The sequence below is a fragment of the Dama dama genome, chromosome 9 (genome assembly GCF_033118175.1).
Source record: "Dama dama isolate Ldn47 chromosome 9, ASM3311817v1, whole genome shotgun sequence".
In the NCBI taxonomy this organism is placed as follows: Eukaryota; Metazoa; Chordata; class Mammalia; order Artiodactyla; family Cervidae; genus Dama; species Dama dama.
The window spans coordinates 60,736,471-60,751,747 of NC_083689.1; the positions used below are offsets into that span (position 1 = coordinate 60,736,471).

Consider the following 15,277-nt stretch of genomic DNA (forward strand, 5'->3'; position numbering starts at 1 on the left):
CAGTCAAAACCCAAACCCAGAGTTTCATGTTCATATCCACACTAGTGTATTACAGAACTTTCAGGACTCATCTGGACTATTAAAACCTCAAAACCCATGGAGCCACACAACATCAGTTTCAAGTCCAAACCCTACCCCTGGGAGATTTAATATTTTGGGGTCTCTATAACTCATCCATAAAGAAGCAATAATATGATCACCTTATAGTGTAAGGACTAATTAGGGTAATATATATAAAGTACTAGATCAGTACCTATGCATGTGTGTGCGCTCAGCTGTGTCTGACTCTTTGTGACCCCATGGACTGTAGCCCACCAGGCTCCTCTGTCCATGGGATTTTCCAGGCAACAATAGTGGAGTGGGTTGCCATTTTCTTCTCCAGGGGATCTTCCCCACCCAGGGACTGAACCCACATCTCCTGCATTGGCAGGTGGATTCTTTACCACTGTGCCACCAGGAAGGCCCTATACATGGATGTACATAATACATAATGATTATAATTATCAACTTTGACCTAAGATGTGTCACAGTGCAGACAACAGAGGCCTACTGATTATTTATAAAACACCATTAATAATTAGCTTCAAATTCATTGAAGATGGGGGCAGAGGTGGAGAGGTTTAAGGCCATGGAAATCAGATAAATAACATTGACTGAGAGACTATTCACACTAGGATTGGGTCACTCAGTACGTCCATCCCTGCCTGTCCTCCACTGCTTCGTTACCTGTTCAGCTCTTACCCTTTCTGCGAGGCCCAAATGAAATGCTGCCTTTCCTTGCAGCTCTTTTATCTTCTACAGTAGGAAAACACTTCTCCCACCTTAGAGCTCAGTGGCTTTTAGTGGATGAAACAGTGGTTCATAAATCAAGCCCTGCAGACTGCTTCCAGGCAGGTTCTATCAGAATCCCTCAGGGAGTAGATTAAAATATAGATTATTAAGTTCAGCCTCCAGAGTTTGATTAAGGTGAGGCCCATGAAACTCATTTTTAAAACAGTTTTCTGTTATTTTGATGGGTGGACACATTTGGGAATCCCCGTGGTACCACCAAGGCTCTCAGTACTTATGTATTCCTTTAGACTGCAGTCATTCATGTGTATGCTTCATACATTTTGCTGGGAGATTATCTTTCTGATACTCCGATTCAATATAAAGATAAAAATACAAAGAAACAGATGAAGTCCCTTGTAACATTTTCCTTGGGTCTTAATCCTTTCCCCGATGATGTTTTGGTGCGTTCTCAGGACAAAACTGATTTCCTCCCTACAGCAATGCTGCTTGTGTTAGTCAGAACTTGAGTTAGTTTTGCTAAAAAACTAAAAATTTAAAAATTATTGGAAGAATATCATGATGCCTGAAGAATAATCAAGATAGGACCCATCTGGGTATGAAACTGCATACTTTAATGCTATCAGGGGTCCCTTTTTATTGTATGAGTCTACTTTATTCCGTGTGTTGGTTTCATTTCCTGGGACCTCCTGACCTGTTTCTTTTTTTTCCCCCCCATTTGGCTAGTTCTGTTTTCCTGTGTAGAAAGCTTTGTGATAGCAGAGGAAGCATGCATTTCCAGATCAGAAAACCCTGCATGTGAAGGATGTAGATGGAATGGCTCAGGGTCACAGTCCCACTCCCAGCCCAGGGCTTCTGGCAAGGAGAGAGGGACAGGATGAGTGACGGACACCAGTGACGCACATGGTTGACGGGACCACTGTTGTAAGATAGGATCCAAGAAAGAGAGATACTGCTTAAGAGGAGAAGCCAGAAAGATGGGCACTGTGGTGAGCTAAGGCTTTCCCTGACTCTGGGCCGCAGATCCTTCTTTCTCAGGCACCATTACCTACATGGAATGGGCTGCAGTGGAGAACAGCATTTGAGGACAGCTCTGGACTCCACCATTCTGCCCCTTGCTTACACTGTGGCCTTGGAAAAATTCATTACTTCAGGCTGCAGTTTGCTCAGCTTTAAGAAAAGGGCAATAATAGTAGTACTATTTCATTGGATTGATGGGAAATTGAAATAATATATATAACAGGCTTAGACTAATGCCTGATATTCCTTACAAAAATGTTAGATATTAGCTAAATAGTAACAGATATTATTCTGTTGCTAGATAATATTAGATATTAACAGATATTAATTATTCTGTTGTCCCACTAGACTGTTGGCCCCAGGAAAGTAGGTAGCCTTTGCTTTCTTTCTCCCCAGCACAGAACACAGTGCCTGGATGTTGCTGTGTAAGTTATCGGTACAAGTTTGTTGTCAGTGAACACAGACCAAGTACAGACAGTCAGCAATGTCTGTACCTGTACTCACCTAAGTATCTATTCTGCTGTACTGGGTGGAAGGGGGAGGGATTACACACACACACACACACACACACACACACACACACACACACTTCCCCCCACCCCCCACCCCCTCTCCCTCTCTCAACTGGAGTGAAGAAGGAACATATGTAACCAGCTAAGCCATTACTGTTTCCATGTTGAATTGACTTTGCCTTCAGAGAATTATAGCCTGCCCCAGTGTCATGTTTAAGCAGCCAATGTGTGTGCTGAATCAATTGGGACCAAATAACATTGGTACTTAACATTGTGCAATATAAGTGGAGTGTTTACTAAATAAATTGTCAGCATAAGCAAGATATGGAGGGCTGGCTTCAAGAGGATATTCTCCCAAATCTCTTAAAAGTATCCACTTAGCAATCACATTGGCATGACAGCATGCAAGGAAATGATCAATTGTTTTAACTTTTCATTTAAGTAGTAGCAGGAGTTTTTAGAATTGTTGGAATTTGGAAACTTTTTTTTCTGTATATCTAGAATACATACATATAATTTATTCTAAGGTTATATTTTAGAAGATGTCAAAAGCTATTAAAATACAAGTACATGCTTTTAACCAAAAAAACACCTTTTTAAAAAAAGATCTAAGTCCAGAAGGACAAAAAGGGAAAGATTAATACATTTGACTATATAAAATTGGACTCTATAAAATATAAATTTAACACTTAAGTTTTCTATACTGTTAAAAATGTTTTAAAGTCAAAAGCCAAATGGACAGCCTAGAAAAATATGGTTGAGATGTACTAGAGAGAAAGTTAATATACTTAGCATTTTAAATTTGCTTGCAAATCAATAAAAATAATAACTCATTAAAAAGAAGGAAAATATTTGAATAGGCAGTCCTTTGAAAAAATAAATGTAAATGAAGATATGAGACTTCACTCATTAGAGAAATACAGCTGACCTTTGAACAACAATTTGTGGTCCACTAATACTTGGATTTTTTTCAATAAATACATATCACAATAGTACACAATCTACCTTTGATTGAATCCGTAGATATGGAACTCAAAATATGGAGGAAACTTAGGTATGGAGGGCAGAATAATAAATTACATGTAGAGTTTTGCTTAGAGCAGGGTTGGCACCCCAGCTTCCCATCATGTTCTTCAAGAGTCAACTGTATAAAAGTAAATCAACAATTCAATTTTTTTTATTTGTTAGATGAAGGACAGTTGACATCATAGTGTTGGCAGGGCAATGGACAAGCTAACACAAGCTAATACAAGCTAAGTAATGGACACATTACTGAATGAAGGAGATTTGATATAACATCTTTGAGGAGCTATTTACAGTATCTTTTAAATTGGAAAATCCATTCTATATTTGTCCCAGAAGTTCTACTTTTATAAAGATAGCTTACAACATATGCACATAAGCTGATTAAAGATGTTTGTGGGATTATTGCAGGTAATAACAGATAATCAAATCATCTTTGGAAGTCCATCAATTGGCTAAATCTTTTATGGTATATTTATGCAAGAAAATACAAAGAAGCTATTTAAAATAATTACATATAGAGCTATATATAATGGTATGAAAGGACAGAAACAATTATGTAGAAAGTGCTTATAATCTACAATCATATAGGAATGCTATTACCTTGCTATTGCTGTCAAAAGGGAATACATGTAGTATGCAGAAAGAAAAAATCTCTTGACAGATACAGAAGAATTGGTTAACAGTAATTGTCTTCTAGGAACAGAACTAAAATTTTGGAGGGGAAGAAGCCTTCATTTTCTCTAAATAATTGTACTTTTTGTCATTTGTAATTTTTAGTTTTCAGTGGGCCAGACATTATACTTCTGACATTATATCTCATCTTCAAAACCACCTGTGAGTCAAGTTTAATGAGCTCTGTTTTATAGATGGGGACCTTGTGATTTAAAAAAAAAAAAATGTAGTAACTTTTCTAAGGTCCCACTGCTGGTGTCCTTTTTCTTTCATCAATAGAATGCTTCACAGAAATATCTAGAAGGGTGGTTCTCGGAAATCTCACATGTGTTCATGATTTGGTACTTATGAAGGCTGGCATCTTTTAAAGGAAAAAAATAAAATTTTCCAAATATTTCTACCTCAAAAGGAGAAAAATGAATGGATTTTCTGCTTTACTTTCTAGAATGTTTTTCTCCCAAATTCCAAATGTCAGGGTGGTGTAACAAAGTCTAAAAAGTGTTTCCTGTTTTCTTCCCTTCAACACTGTTTATGGACCAGAATGTTGAGATGAAAAGAGGTAGAAGGAAGGAAATAAAGAGTATCAGCCCTGGAGCCACCATCGGTAGACTTCTGTTTAGGGCAAGACTTGGGAAAGCCTGACTTGTGATTCTAGAAGGAGACATAAAGCAGTCTCACCTTGCTGCCCCCATTCTACCTCTGGGATGGGTGGATACACAGTAATAATAACTGTAAAACAACTATAAAAACATAGGTAAGAGTGTGGGTCCAGGATCAGAAAGGTGTATATGACTTTACATGATGGTGAGCTGCTTCTGTCCACTCCTCCACTCAAGTATTGGGTGAGACTTTGTGGCAAGAGTCAACTGTTGTCCCCTCAGTTGGTCCTACTGGACATGTGACTGATAAATTTGACCTGCCAATGAGCTGAGTATGATTGTAGTGCTTAAACTTTTGTTTCTCACTCAATGATCCTTAAATGCAATTCATGAGCTTCCCTGGGTGCTCATACAAGGGAAAAAAATACTGGGTTGGACTTTTCAACAGGCTGTCTTGATTTTCAAATGGGGTACCTTCATAGAGAATTTACATATGTAGTTTTGACTGAACAAGGTTTTGCTTACTTTCTGACTTGTGAAACTATTCCCAAGATAAGTGATTCACTATACTAGTAATGCTGTGCTGTGCTTAATCACTCAGTCATGTCTGACTCTTTGAGGCCCATGGACTGTAGCCTGCCAGGCTCCTCTGTCTGCGGGGATTCTCCAGGCAAGAATACTGGAGTGGGTTGCCATGGCCTCCTCCAGGGGATCTTCCCAACCCAGGGATCAAACCCAGGTCTCCTGCATTGCAGGGAGATTCTTTACCATCTGAGCTGCCAGGGAAGCCCATACTAGTTATTATTTAATCTCTAGGCTAAGGATGCCTATCTATAAAAGCCATAAGGTTATTTCAAGGATACAATGAGACATACAAAGGAAATGTGTATAACAGGTTCCTGATGCATACAGACTGTGTGTCTGGTTGATCAGTGGAGAATGTACACCTATTCAAAAGAAAAACTCTAAAGGAAGTCCTTTTAAAATACTTAGTTTTTAAAATACTACATGTGGTATCATAACGTTAGGATCCATTCAACTTTGTCTGTTAACCAGATACACCTCCAGGCAGCTTTAAGGATACTCTGGTGACATGATGGTCACTAAGGCTGGGGTAGCAGACCGATGTGAAAGCAAGACTCCGGAGCAGGGAAGAAGGTATAGGAGGTTGAGCAGCTGTTGCCTGTTGGTTTCCCATTAGGCCACATTCCCTGGCCTAGCCTCAGTGTAAATGAGAACCAGGTTTTATCTCTCCCTATACTCAACCACTACCTTCAAAACCCTACAAAGGCCCACGGTCTAACAGGGCTTCCAGAAGGCCTTTTTATCTTCTTGGCACCAGAGCTCCTCCATAAACCAGAAGGAAAGTTTTAAAACATGATACAAATAAGAGACAAAAAGAAGACACAACAAAGGTTAGCTTTGCTTTAGAGACTGAAGAAAACACTGCTTCAAGACCACACACCACAGACTATAAAGCCCAGACGTGTAGCAGTAACGCAGACAGCTGCCATTTGCCTCCATGTCGCCTGATAATATCCATGTAGTAGTAGTACTAGTAAAAGTAATTCCTTCCAGTTCATACTCTAAGTACTTTACATACGTACTCATCTCATCTTGCTACAAACCCTATGAGGTATATATTATTTTCATCCCTATTTTACCGATTAAGAAACAGAGCACAGAAGTAAATTGCCAGGATTGCACAACCATTAATTGTAGGAACTGGAATTTGAACATGGATATTCTGTCTCCAGAGACTGTTTTTAATCTCAGGGGTTGGCAAACTTTTTGTAAAGTAAATATTATTCTAAAAATCCTTTAAAAATGTAGAACCAATCGTAGCTCACAGGAGGTAAAAAAACAAGTTGCAGGCCCACTGTCGCTTGTGGGCCATTTGTAATCTGCCAGGTAATACTGTACAGGTTGACCAAACTTTTAAGCACACAGTGGATATGCTATCCCATACTCCTTTAAGGCAAACCCTACATGCCTATAATAGGATTTCTGTTGACGATATAAGCCACAGTCCCGACGTCATCTCTCTCATTTTTGTCTGAATTTATGAGGCTTGGTTGCCTTTTCCATCAGCTTTCCTTCAAATTAGTAATGCTGTTGGACATTTAAGAAAGGACTATATGGGTAGTATAACAGCTTATTTTCCATTCACTTTCAACCTGTTATTGGCTTTCTCTCAGTTATTGGGTGTATTATTATTCAGGGAAGTGACTTTAGGCACTATGGCATCAGACTGGAGTCAGTTCTTTCTTTGATTAACTAGAAATAAAAGCATAAATAAGATGCAGTTTCTCTAAAATTTTAAGATCGTCACTTTTCTGGGACTTAACCTGACGTTAATTGACAGTTCTGCTAGTAGAAATTTATCAGCAACCTGGCATCTAATCCTTTATCATTTTCATTAAAGCTTAAAATGGCTTATAAAGAGACATGGTTCGTGAAATAGATTAATATCACAATGGAAGCTCATGCTTCTAGGTGTCTGCTATATATTGATACTTGGAGATGCAAAACATCTTCACAGCATTTTAAGCTAGGCTGCACATGAAGGAACCATTATGAGTTACTAGATTTGCTAGGGGTGAAATCTTGGGCTTGCAAATAAATCTTGATTTTTTTTTTTTTTAACACTTATGTAGTTTATGAAGTCTAACTCAGCTTCATGTAATGAGTGTGAGGAAATCATTGCATTGGTTATTTCAATTTGAAACAATAGGAAACTTATAAAAGAGTTTTTCAATTTATGTTGACAAGTCATATTAAAATACAGACAAAAAATTAACTCATGATACAGTACATATCTATCTATACACATTATGTAAAACTGAAACAAAAGTTTCAGAGTCAATACTACCGTAACTACATTTAAGACATTTTTGTTAAAAAAAAAAAAAAAAGACATTTTTGTTATTTTCTTATCTGTTCTATCCCATTTGATTTTTTTAATGCTTTTTACTACCACTAAATTGATTTATTACCACTAACTTATTAATGACTCTTGACTCAGTCTGAAAAATACTTCCTTAGAAGACCCATGTTCTCACATGGCTCTTGTTTATAAGAAGCAATTGTTTGGGGGTTCTTCTCTCTTTTTACAGCTTACTTTGATTTATTTGCCAAATAAATAAATGTGTAAATCACTGTACCAGACTCTATGGGAAGTACAAAGACATGCCTTCAACTATTTCAAGTCAGGAATTTTCTGAGTTGCCAGGAAAACAAAGGTGAAACAAAGATTACTAAACAATATATAATCTCTGCCCTCATAGAGTTTCTGATGTAGCAAATAAAATAAACTCAGTACCAAGGAGTTTGAGAAGATTACACAGTCAAGTGAATTACTTAAGTAAATAGTTTTATTAGCATTTTTCCATATAAAATGGTATTTTCTTGTCTAGAAGGGTCAGTCCCTTTTTTTTCAAAAAGATGAGAAAATAAAGACTCAGAATCTTAAAGGCTTAAAGACTTAAATATAAGACAAGATATCGTGAAACTCCTAGAAGAGAACATAGGGAAAACATCCTCTGACATAAACTGTACCAATGTTTTAAGATAGTCTCCCAAGGCAGCAGAAATAAAAGCAAAAATAAGCAAATGGGACTTAATCAAACTTACAAAGTTTTGCACAGCAAAGGAAACCATAAACAAAACAAAAAGACAGCCTACAGACTAGAAGAACATATTTGTAAACAATGCGACTGACAAGGGCTTAATTTCCAAAATAGACAAACAGCTTGTACAACTCAACAACAAGAAAACCAAACAACCCAATCAAAAAATTGACAGAAGACATTAACAGACATTTCTCCAACAAAGACATACAAATGTCCAATAGGCACATGTCAAGGTGCTCATCATCACTAATTCTTAGACAAATGCAAATCAAAACTACAAAGAGAGACCAAAAACCAGTCAGAATGGTCATTATTAAAAAGTTTATTTATGCGAAGAGCTAATTTACTGGAAAAGACCCTAATGCTGGAAAGACTGAGGGCAAGAGGAGAAGGGGATAATGGACTATAAGATGTTTGGATGGCATCACTGACTCAACGGACATGAATTTGAACAAACTCAGGGAAATAGTGAAGGACAGGGAAGTCTGGCGTGCTGTGGTTCATAGAGTAGCAGAGAATTGGACCCAACTTGGTGACTGAACAACTACAAACAACAAATGCTAGACGGGGTGTGGAGAAAAAAGGAACTCTTTTACACTACTGGTGGGAATATAAATTGGTGCAGCCACTATGGAAAACAGTATAAAGGTTCCTGAAAATACAGAGTTGTCACATGATCCAGCAATCCCATGCCTGGGCATATATCCAGACAAAACTGTAGTTCTAAAAGATATAGGCAACCTTATGTTCATAGCAGCACCATTTACAATAGTCAAGACATGGAAGCAACCTGAATGTCCACTGACAGAGGACTGGATAAAGAAGATGTGGTATACTTATACAATGGAATATTACTCAGATTTAAAAAAGAATGAAATAATGCCATCTGCAGAAACATGGATGGACTATATATCAGACTAAGTGAAGTAAGTCAGACAAAGATGATCATATGATATCACTTATATGTGGAATCTTTTAAAAAGTGATATAAATGAACATATTTATGAAAGAGAAACAGACTCAGACAGAGAAAACAGACTTGTGGTTGCCAAGGGGAAGAGTAGGAGTGGGAGGGATGGATTGGGAGTTTGGGATTAGCAGATGCAAGCTATTTTATATATAATGGATAAACAACAAGGTCCTACTGCAGTACAGGATACTATATTCAATATTATGTGATAAACCATAATAGAAAAAATATGAAAAATATGGAGAGATGTACAACTGAATCATACTACTGTATAGGAGAAATTAACATGACACTTTAAATCAACTATAATTTAATAAAATATTAAAAAATAGTTTGTCATTTATCAGAGTTACACCACTCTTTTCAGGTTAAATCCAGAATTATTTGTGATACACATGCTGTCTCACATAATTAAATGGCTTTTTTTTTTTGCTGAAATAAAGTGAGTTTTGTGTTAAGTAATGATTATGAAGTCACATTATAAAAATATTTCAACCTTGAGAAAGCTTGGAAGATGAGTGGTTCCGTTACTCATCTTTCTTTCCTTCAAAAGGAGCTAATCCGATTAATTTTGAAATCAATAAATCATGTCTTTTAAAGAGAAGAATAGAACCTTTTAGTATTTTTGCAATTTTTTCTGATTTAATTCTTAAAAACCCTCATTTGGAATTTTACTCATCTAAATCCTTATTTCAAAAACCACAAAAGATAGTGGACATTTTCTCAAGATCATCAAGGCACATAACCAAAGCTTGTCACCCTTCTGGGAGAATCTATACTTTGTTCTCTTCACCAACCATTTCTTGAGCACTGACCCAAGAGACCACGCTATCATAAACTAAATATTTATTGCTTCTGACTCCTGGAAGGAAACATTTTATTTTTTTTTTTAAGTTGACATACAGTTTACTTAAAATGTATTAGTTTCAAGTATAAAACATAGTGATTTAATATTTTTATAGATTATATTCCATTTAAAGTTAAGGGGTGGAAATGGGAATTTTTTTTTTTTTTTGGCCACGTCATGTGGCATATGGGATCTTAGTTCTGTAATCCGGGATCAAACCTGAGTCCCCTGCAGTGGAAGGGCGGGATCCTAAGCACTGGACTGCCAGGAATTCCCTCAGGGTGGAATATTTAAATGGCAGATGTAAAAGTTCATCCCAACTTCAAATGAATTTTATAAAATAGACTTTAATGCTTATATTTATTCTCCTCTGTTAGATATTCATGCCTTGGGGATCAACTCATTGTATAAACTTACATGTGTAATAGTTTCTTACTTGGGAAAATTGAAATCATTTTGATACATGAAGGAGTGGTTGTAATGAGAAAACAGATAAGGAGAAGATGTTTAAAGTGCAGACCCTCAGTGGCAATGTATGCACAGAGGACCAGGTCTCTGGACACCTATGTGAAACCCCTGTTATGCACACTTAGATCCCCACGGCTTCTGTCTTTCTTAACATTCAGTAAGAGTTTTAATTGTCCATTCATTTAGTGACTATTTAATCTGTCAGAGTCTCTCTGTGGAGCCCTCACTGGACCACAATATCTGAAAAGTAGAGACTCAAGTTCTGCTCTATTACTACTATAGCCCCTAGTACTAAGCACTGTGATTAAGTGTCCAAGAAATGTCTACAGATGAATGAATGGTCACGTTAAAGTAGTCTAAAATGTTGTTTACATAAGGTACTTAAGTTTAGTTCAATCTTTATATATTACTCATTATTTACTAAAGAGCAACTGAATTACTCATGGTGTTCTTTTTGTTTTACAGTCAACTTTGACCACTTTGAAATTTTGCGAGCCATTGGAAAAGGCAGTTTCGGGAAGGTAAGAACCAAAATGATTAACCACTAGCAGAGTATGTAGTTCAGAGAGCCCAAGAATGTTCAGATGAGTTACTGGGACCACAATAAATATGAGATGTTTTTATAATGAGTTTTTATAAAAGTATTACCACACTTTGAACAAAGTATGTGACAGGCAGCTACATAACAAACATGTATGCTTTCAGAATTATCTCAAAGTCAAATCAGTTTATTCACTGGAGTTTCACACTTTCTCTATGGTAACAGGAAAAGTAAGGTTTCATAATCATTTTCAAATTGTACCAGTACCTTCAGTAACAGTTATCTTGTCAGTGTAAGAATTAAATCTTTCCATGAAGGATAGAAGCTGATTTCTGTTTTCCCCAGTTGTACCATAAGACCTACTGTTAAAAAAAACCCTAGCATAAAACATACACATTCAGTCTAATTTTTTATAAGAATCTTCCAGATTCAAATCCTGATTAGTTTCTTTATGGAGACAAACTTAACAGAATATCTTGTATTTCATATTGAACTTGCATTTTAGAATCACCTGCTGTCGACTTTATCTGGCATTATATGAAACTCTTATTAAAGAATTTTATAAATATGGACATCATCGTGTTTTTCCCAGTGCTTCAAGTCCTTTTTGGTTATATCACTTGTGGTTGCTAAAAGAAGTTCTTTGCACAATATTGTTCATTTTAACATTGAGTCATGCCCATTTCACTCACTAATATCTGAATAAAAATGTCATTTGTTATGATTCCTGACATGGAGGAAGTTATTTTCCCCCAATATGTTGTCTTAAAAATCCCCAAAAGCAAAAACAAGCAAACTTGTCTGAGAAAGCAGAGATTTAGAAGTTGACTTGGTACAGGGGAAGTAAAAAGAAATCAGAGCTAAGTGGCAACTTTAACGTCAAAGAATTTGCACGACAGGGCAAGCGGTGCTAACCAGTCTTGTTCTGTCTCATGCCCACGATCCATCACCTCCCTAATCACAGTCTTACTCCGGTTGGCACCATTAGGTCTGCATCGTACAGAAGAATGATACCAAAAAGATGTATGCGATGAAGTACATGAACAAACAAAAGTGCGTGGAGCGCAACGAAGTGAGGAATGTCTTCAAGGAGCTCCAGATCATGCAGGGACTGGAGCACCCTTTCCTGGTTAATTTGTGGTGAGTGGTTTTCCTGGACATTTAATGAGACAGTCCTGCCTTCACCCCCAACCCTGTTACATAAACACACCCTGATTTCTATGTGTGCAACCTTCATTAGGATCTTCATGGGACTTTCATTCGCCTTGGTTTGTCTTTCTAAAGAAACAAAATTGTTATATTGTTCAGTTCAGTTGCTGTATATCCCCTTGTCCTTGAGGTTGGTATTCTTTTGAAGTAGGGGTCCCCAGCCCCTGGTTAGGAACAGGGCCACCCAGCAGGAGGTGAGTGAGCTTCACCTGTATTTACAGCCACTCCCCACTGCACACATTACTGGGGGCTCCTCCTCCTGACAGATCAGCAGCGGCATTAGATTCTCATGGGAGCATGAACCAATCTACGCTTGAATCCTCCCCAAACCATTTCCCCCCACCCGCATCTGTGGAAAAATTGTCTTCTACTAAACCAGTTCCTGGGCTTCCCTGCTGGCTCAGTGGTAAAGAATCTGCCTGCAACGTAGGTAACCCGGGTTCGATCCCTGAGTCGGGAAGATCCCCTGGAGGAGGGCATGACAACCCACTCCAGTATTCTTGCCTGGAGAATCCCATGAACAGAGGAGCCTGGCGGGCTATAGTCCATAGGGTCGCAGAGTCAGAAGTGACTAAGCAGCCCCAAACTGGTCCCTGGTGCCAAACAGATTGGGGGCTGCTATTTGAAGCACTGTTATTTAATAAGCTGACAAGGAATGAGTTCAGATGTCTTCTCACTCATTACATCTTTTTCCCCATAATTGTGGGGCAGGGACTTTGAGTGCAAAGTATGGCATCGCTGGCGGACATGAAGTTGATTGTTATACTTGTACAAAGCGCCTTCTCCTTAAAGTAATGGGCAAGCAACCTGATTTCCTTGCAGCATACTTCTTAAGCAGCCATATACACACCCATGAATTGGAAAAAGATGGGTGCTGCCTTTCTTCCCAAACCAGCTTTAACACAACTGGAGCTAATTTATGTCAGTAGCTAGACATTAAATGACTGATCTGCTCTCAAAGCCATTATCATAATCCAAGGCTTAGAAGATGGCAGAGAGGCTTGCATTATCTATTACTTCGAGGTCTTTATGTGGCTGGCTCATTTTCCTCTACATTTTAATGCATCCATTATATTAGGAGCCAGTTCTTAAAGCTAATGTAGTATGACTGTTATTTAAATATGCATACCACGCAGTTCTTACTAGTGAAGAAAAAAAAAACAAATTTTTTTCCCCTTTTTAGTCAGAGAATACTAATGGAAAAATCATTTAAATGTCACTGTGTATTTAGGGAGATTCTATGGAGGAATCAGTGCATAAAACCTGTCTCCATCTTTAATTAATACAGCTCACTTCATACACAATTTGCTCAAAGACTCTGTGCTGCAGTTGAAAAGAAGATGGTTGTGTGTGACTTGGAAATAGGTCTATTAGGGTTTATGCATACCTCAGACATAGAGAAGCTAATTTTCAGTACAGCTTCAGTGTATTTAATCAGCATTTTAGAGTGGCCTATTCACAATGCTGCCATGTAAAGAGTTAAACGGATGCAGCTTTTTCTTTCCCATCCTTACCAATCATCAAATTGCCTTTTTTCCTCTCTCTTCACAATGATGAGCCTCCCTTTGTTCAGAGTCACATTGTCCTTCTTCAAAAGTTCAAGCAACTACTTTTCTTCTTTTAAGACCAGGAACCCTTCATAAGGACACACTTAGCATTATACTCTCTCATGCTTGTCTCTCATCGCTGAGTAGGTCAAGCTGATTTCACTCAATTCCCCCCTTTTAAAATAACATGAGTGTTTTGAGACTTGAAGCTGGCCAAAGCTTATAGATTTTGCTTTGCTTACTTGGTGTCATTCTAGATGACATTCTCTTCTCCATGCATGTGATAACAGGACATAAATTCTACTCTGCCCTTCTTCTCACCCTGACACTGAATCCTGCATCAGAACCTGGGGCTCCATTAACACTGATAGGGGAGAGAAGAGTTTCCTTACCCTATGATTCCAGCACCACATTCAGTATTGGAAACTGGGAGGGAGCATCCCTAAACACAGAGCGGCCCTTTTGTCCTTCAGACCTTGAGATAAGTCTTTAGAAAGCATCTTTATTCCTTCTAATAAATGCCTTAATTAGTACAGCATAGTATATTTAAGTGTCTCTTTCCACAACCCTTAAGTACCTTGTAATATTTCAGGAGGTGTGGTTATGAGTAACTTACTTCATAATTCTTAAGTCCCATTGTTAGAATGGGTTAATGTGTGCAACCAGTGCCCAGAATATTGTCAGCATCTTACAAATGGTAGTTCATACTTGCCTTGCTCCATTAAGTCATAGCATTCTGAACGTGCCCAGAACCAATGGCCATTGTGGACCCCAGAAGACAACTCTGAAGGGTGCTTGGCCCCACGGCACCATGGCTGTGTGGTGGCACTCACATGCCAACTCATTCCCTATAAAAGCTTATGCTTATTTTTTTTTTCCACCTTTATTCTGTGAATCAAAGAAAACAAGCTCTCCAGTGTGTTATATACAATTTAATCAGATTTTTATGTCCTGGGTTTAACTAGACTGAGCTTTACATCCCCAAAACTTCAGGAGCTTGTTTTCTTAAGAAGCATCATATGATAAAATTACAGCAATATTTTCTTTAAACAACTCCTCTGTAGCCATTTATGTATTCTGTTTTGCTGATATGCTCTGTAGGCCTGTCAATACTACTTATAATAATCTTCTCATGGATGCTCAAAATGTCCTTGTCCTCTGGGGATGTTCAGAAAAGTCTGGTTTTCAGGATGAAGGAAAACACAAGGTTTTGCACTAATGTTAAGAAGTTGGCTTATGAATATACTGATATAAACATATACACATATTACATTTGAAAGCATTTCCACTCATGGAAACTTGAAAAGCAGATCACACAGAAAAATGAAAACTCTCCAATAATCCTATCACCTTGAAACGACCACTCCTAACAGTGTGTACTTTCCAGTGAAATGTCTGTATTTGATAATGCATGAGTCCCATTCATTCCTTCTTTCATGTATAGA

General features: G+C 37.8%; 1 protein-coding gene across 2 annotated transcripts in view; it reads left to right on the forward strand.

Annotated features, from left to right (window-relative positions):
- Window positions 1-15,277, forward strand: part of STK32A (serine/threonine kinase 32A) — a 153,221-nt gene that overhangs the window by 34,966 nt on the left and 102,978 nt on the right. For both annotated transcript variants that reach the window (XM_061151663.1, XM_061151664.1), the window contains 2 exons: window positions 11,001-11,056; window positions 12,065-12,216. In XM_061151663.1, coding sequence (XP_061007646.1) covers window positions 11,001-11,056; window positions 12,065-12,216 — 208 coding nt within the window. The remainder of the gene's footprint in view (window positions 1-11,000; window positions 11,057-12,064; window positions 12,217-15,277) is intronic.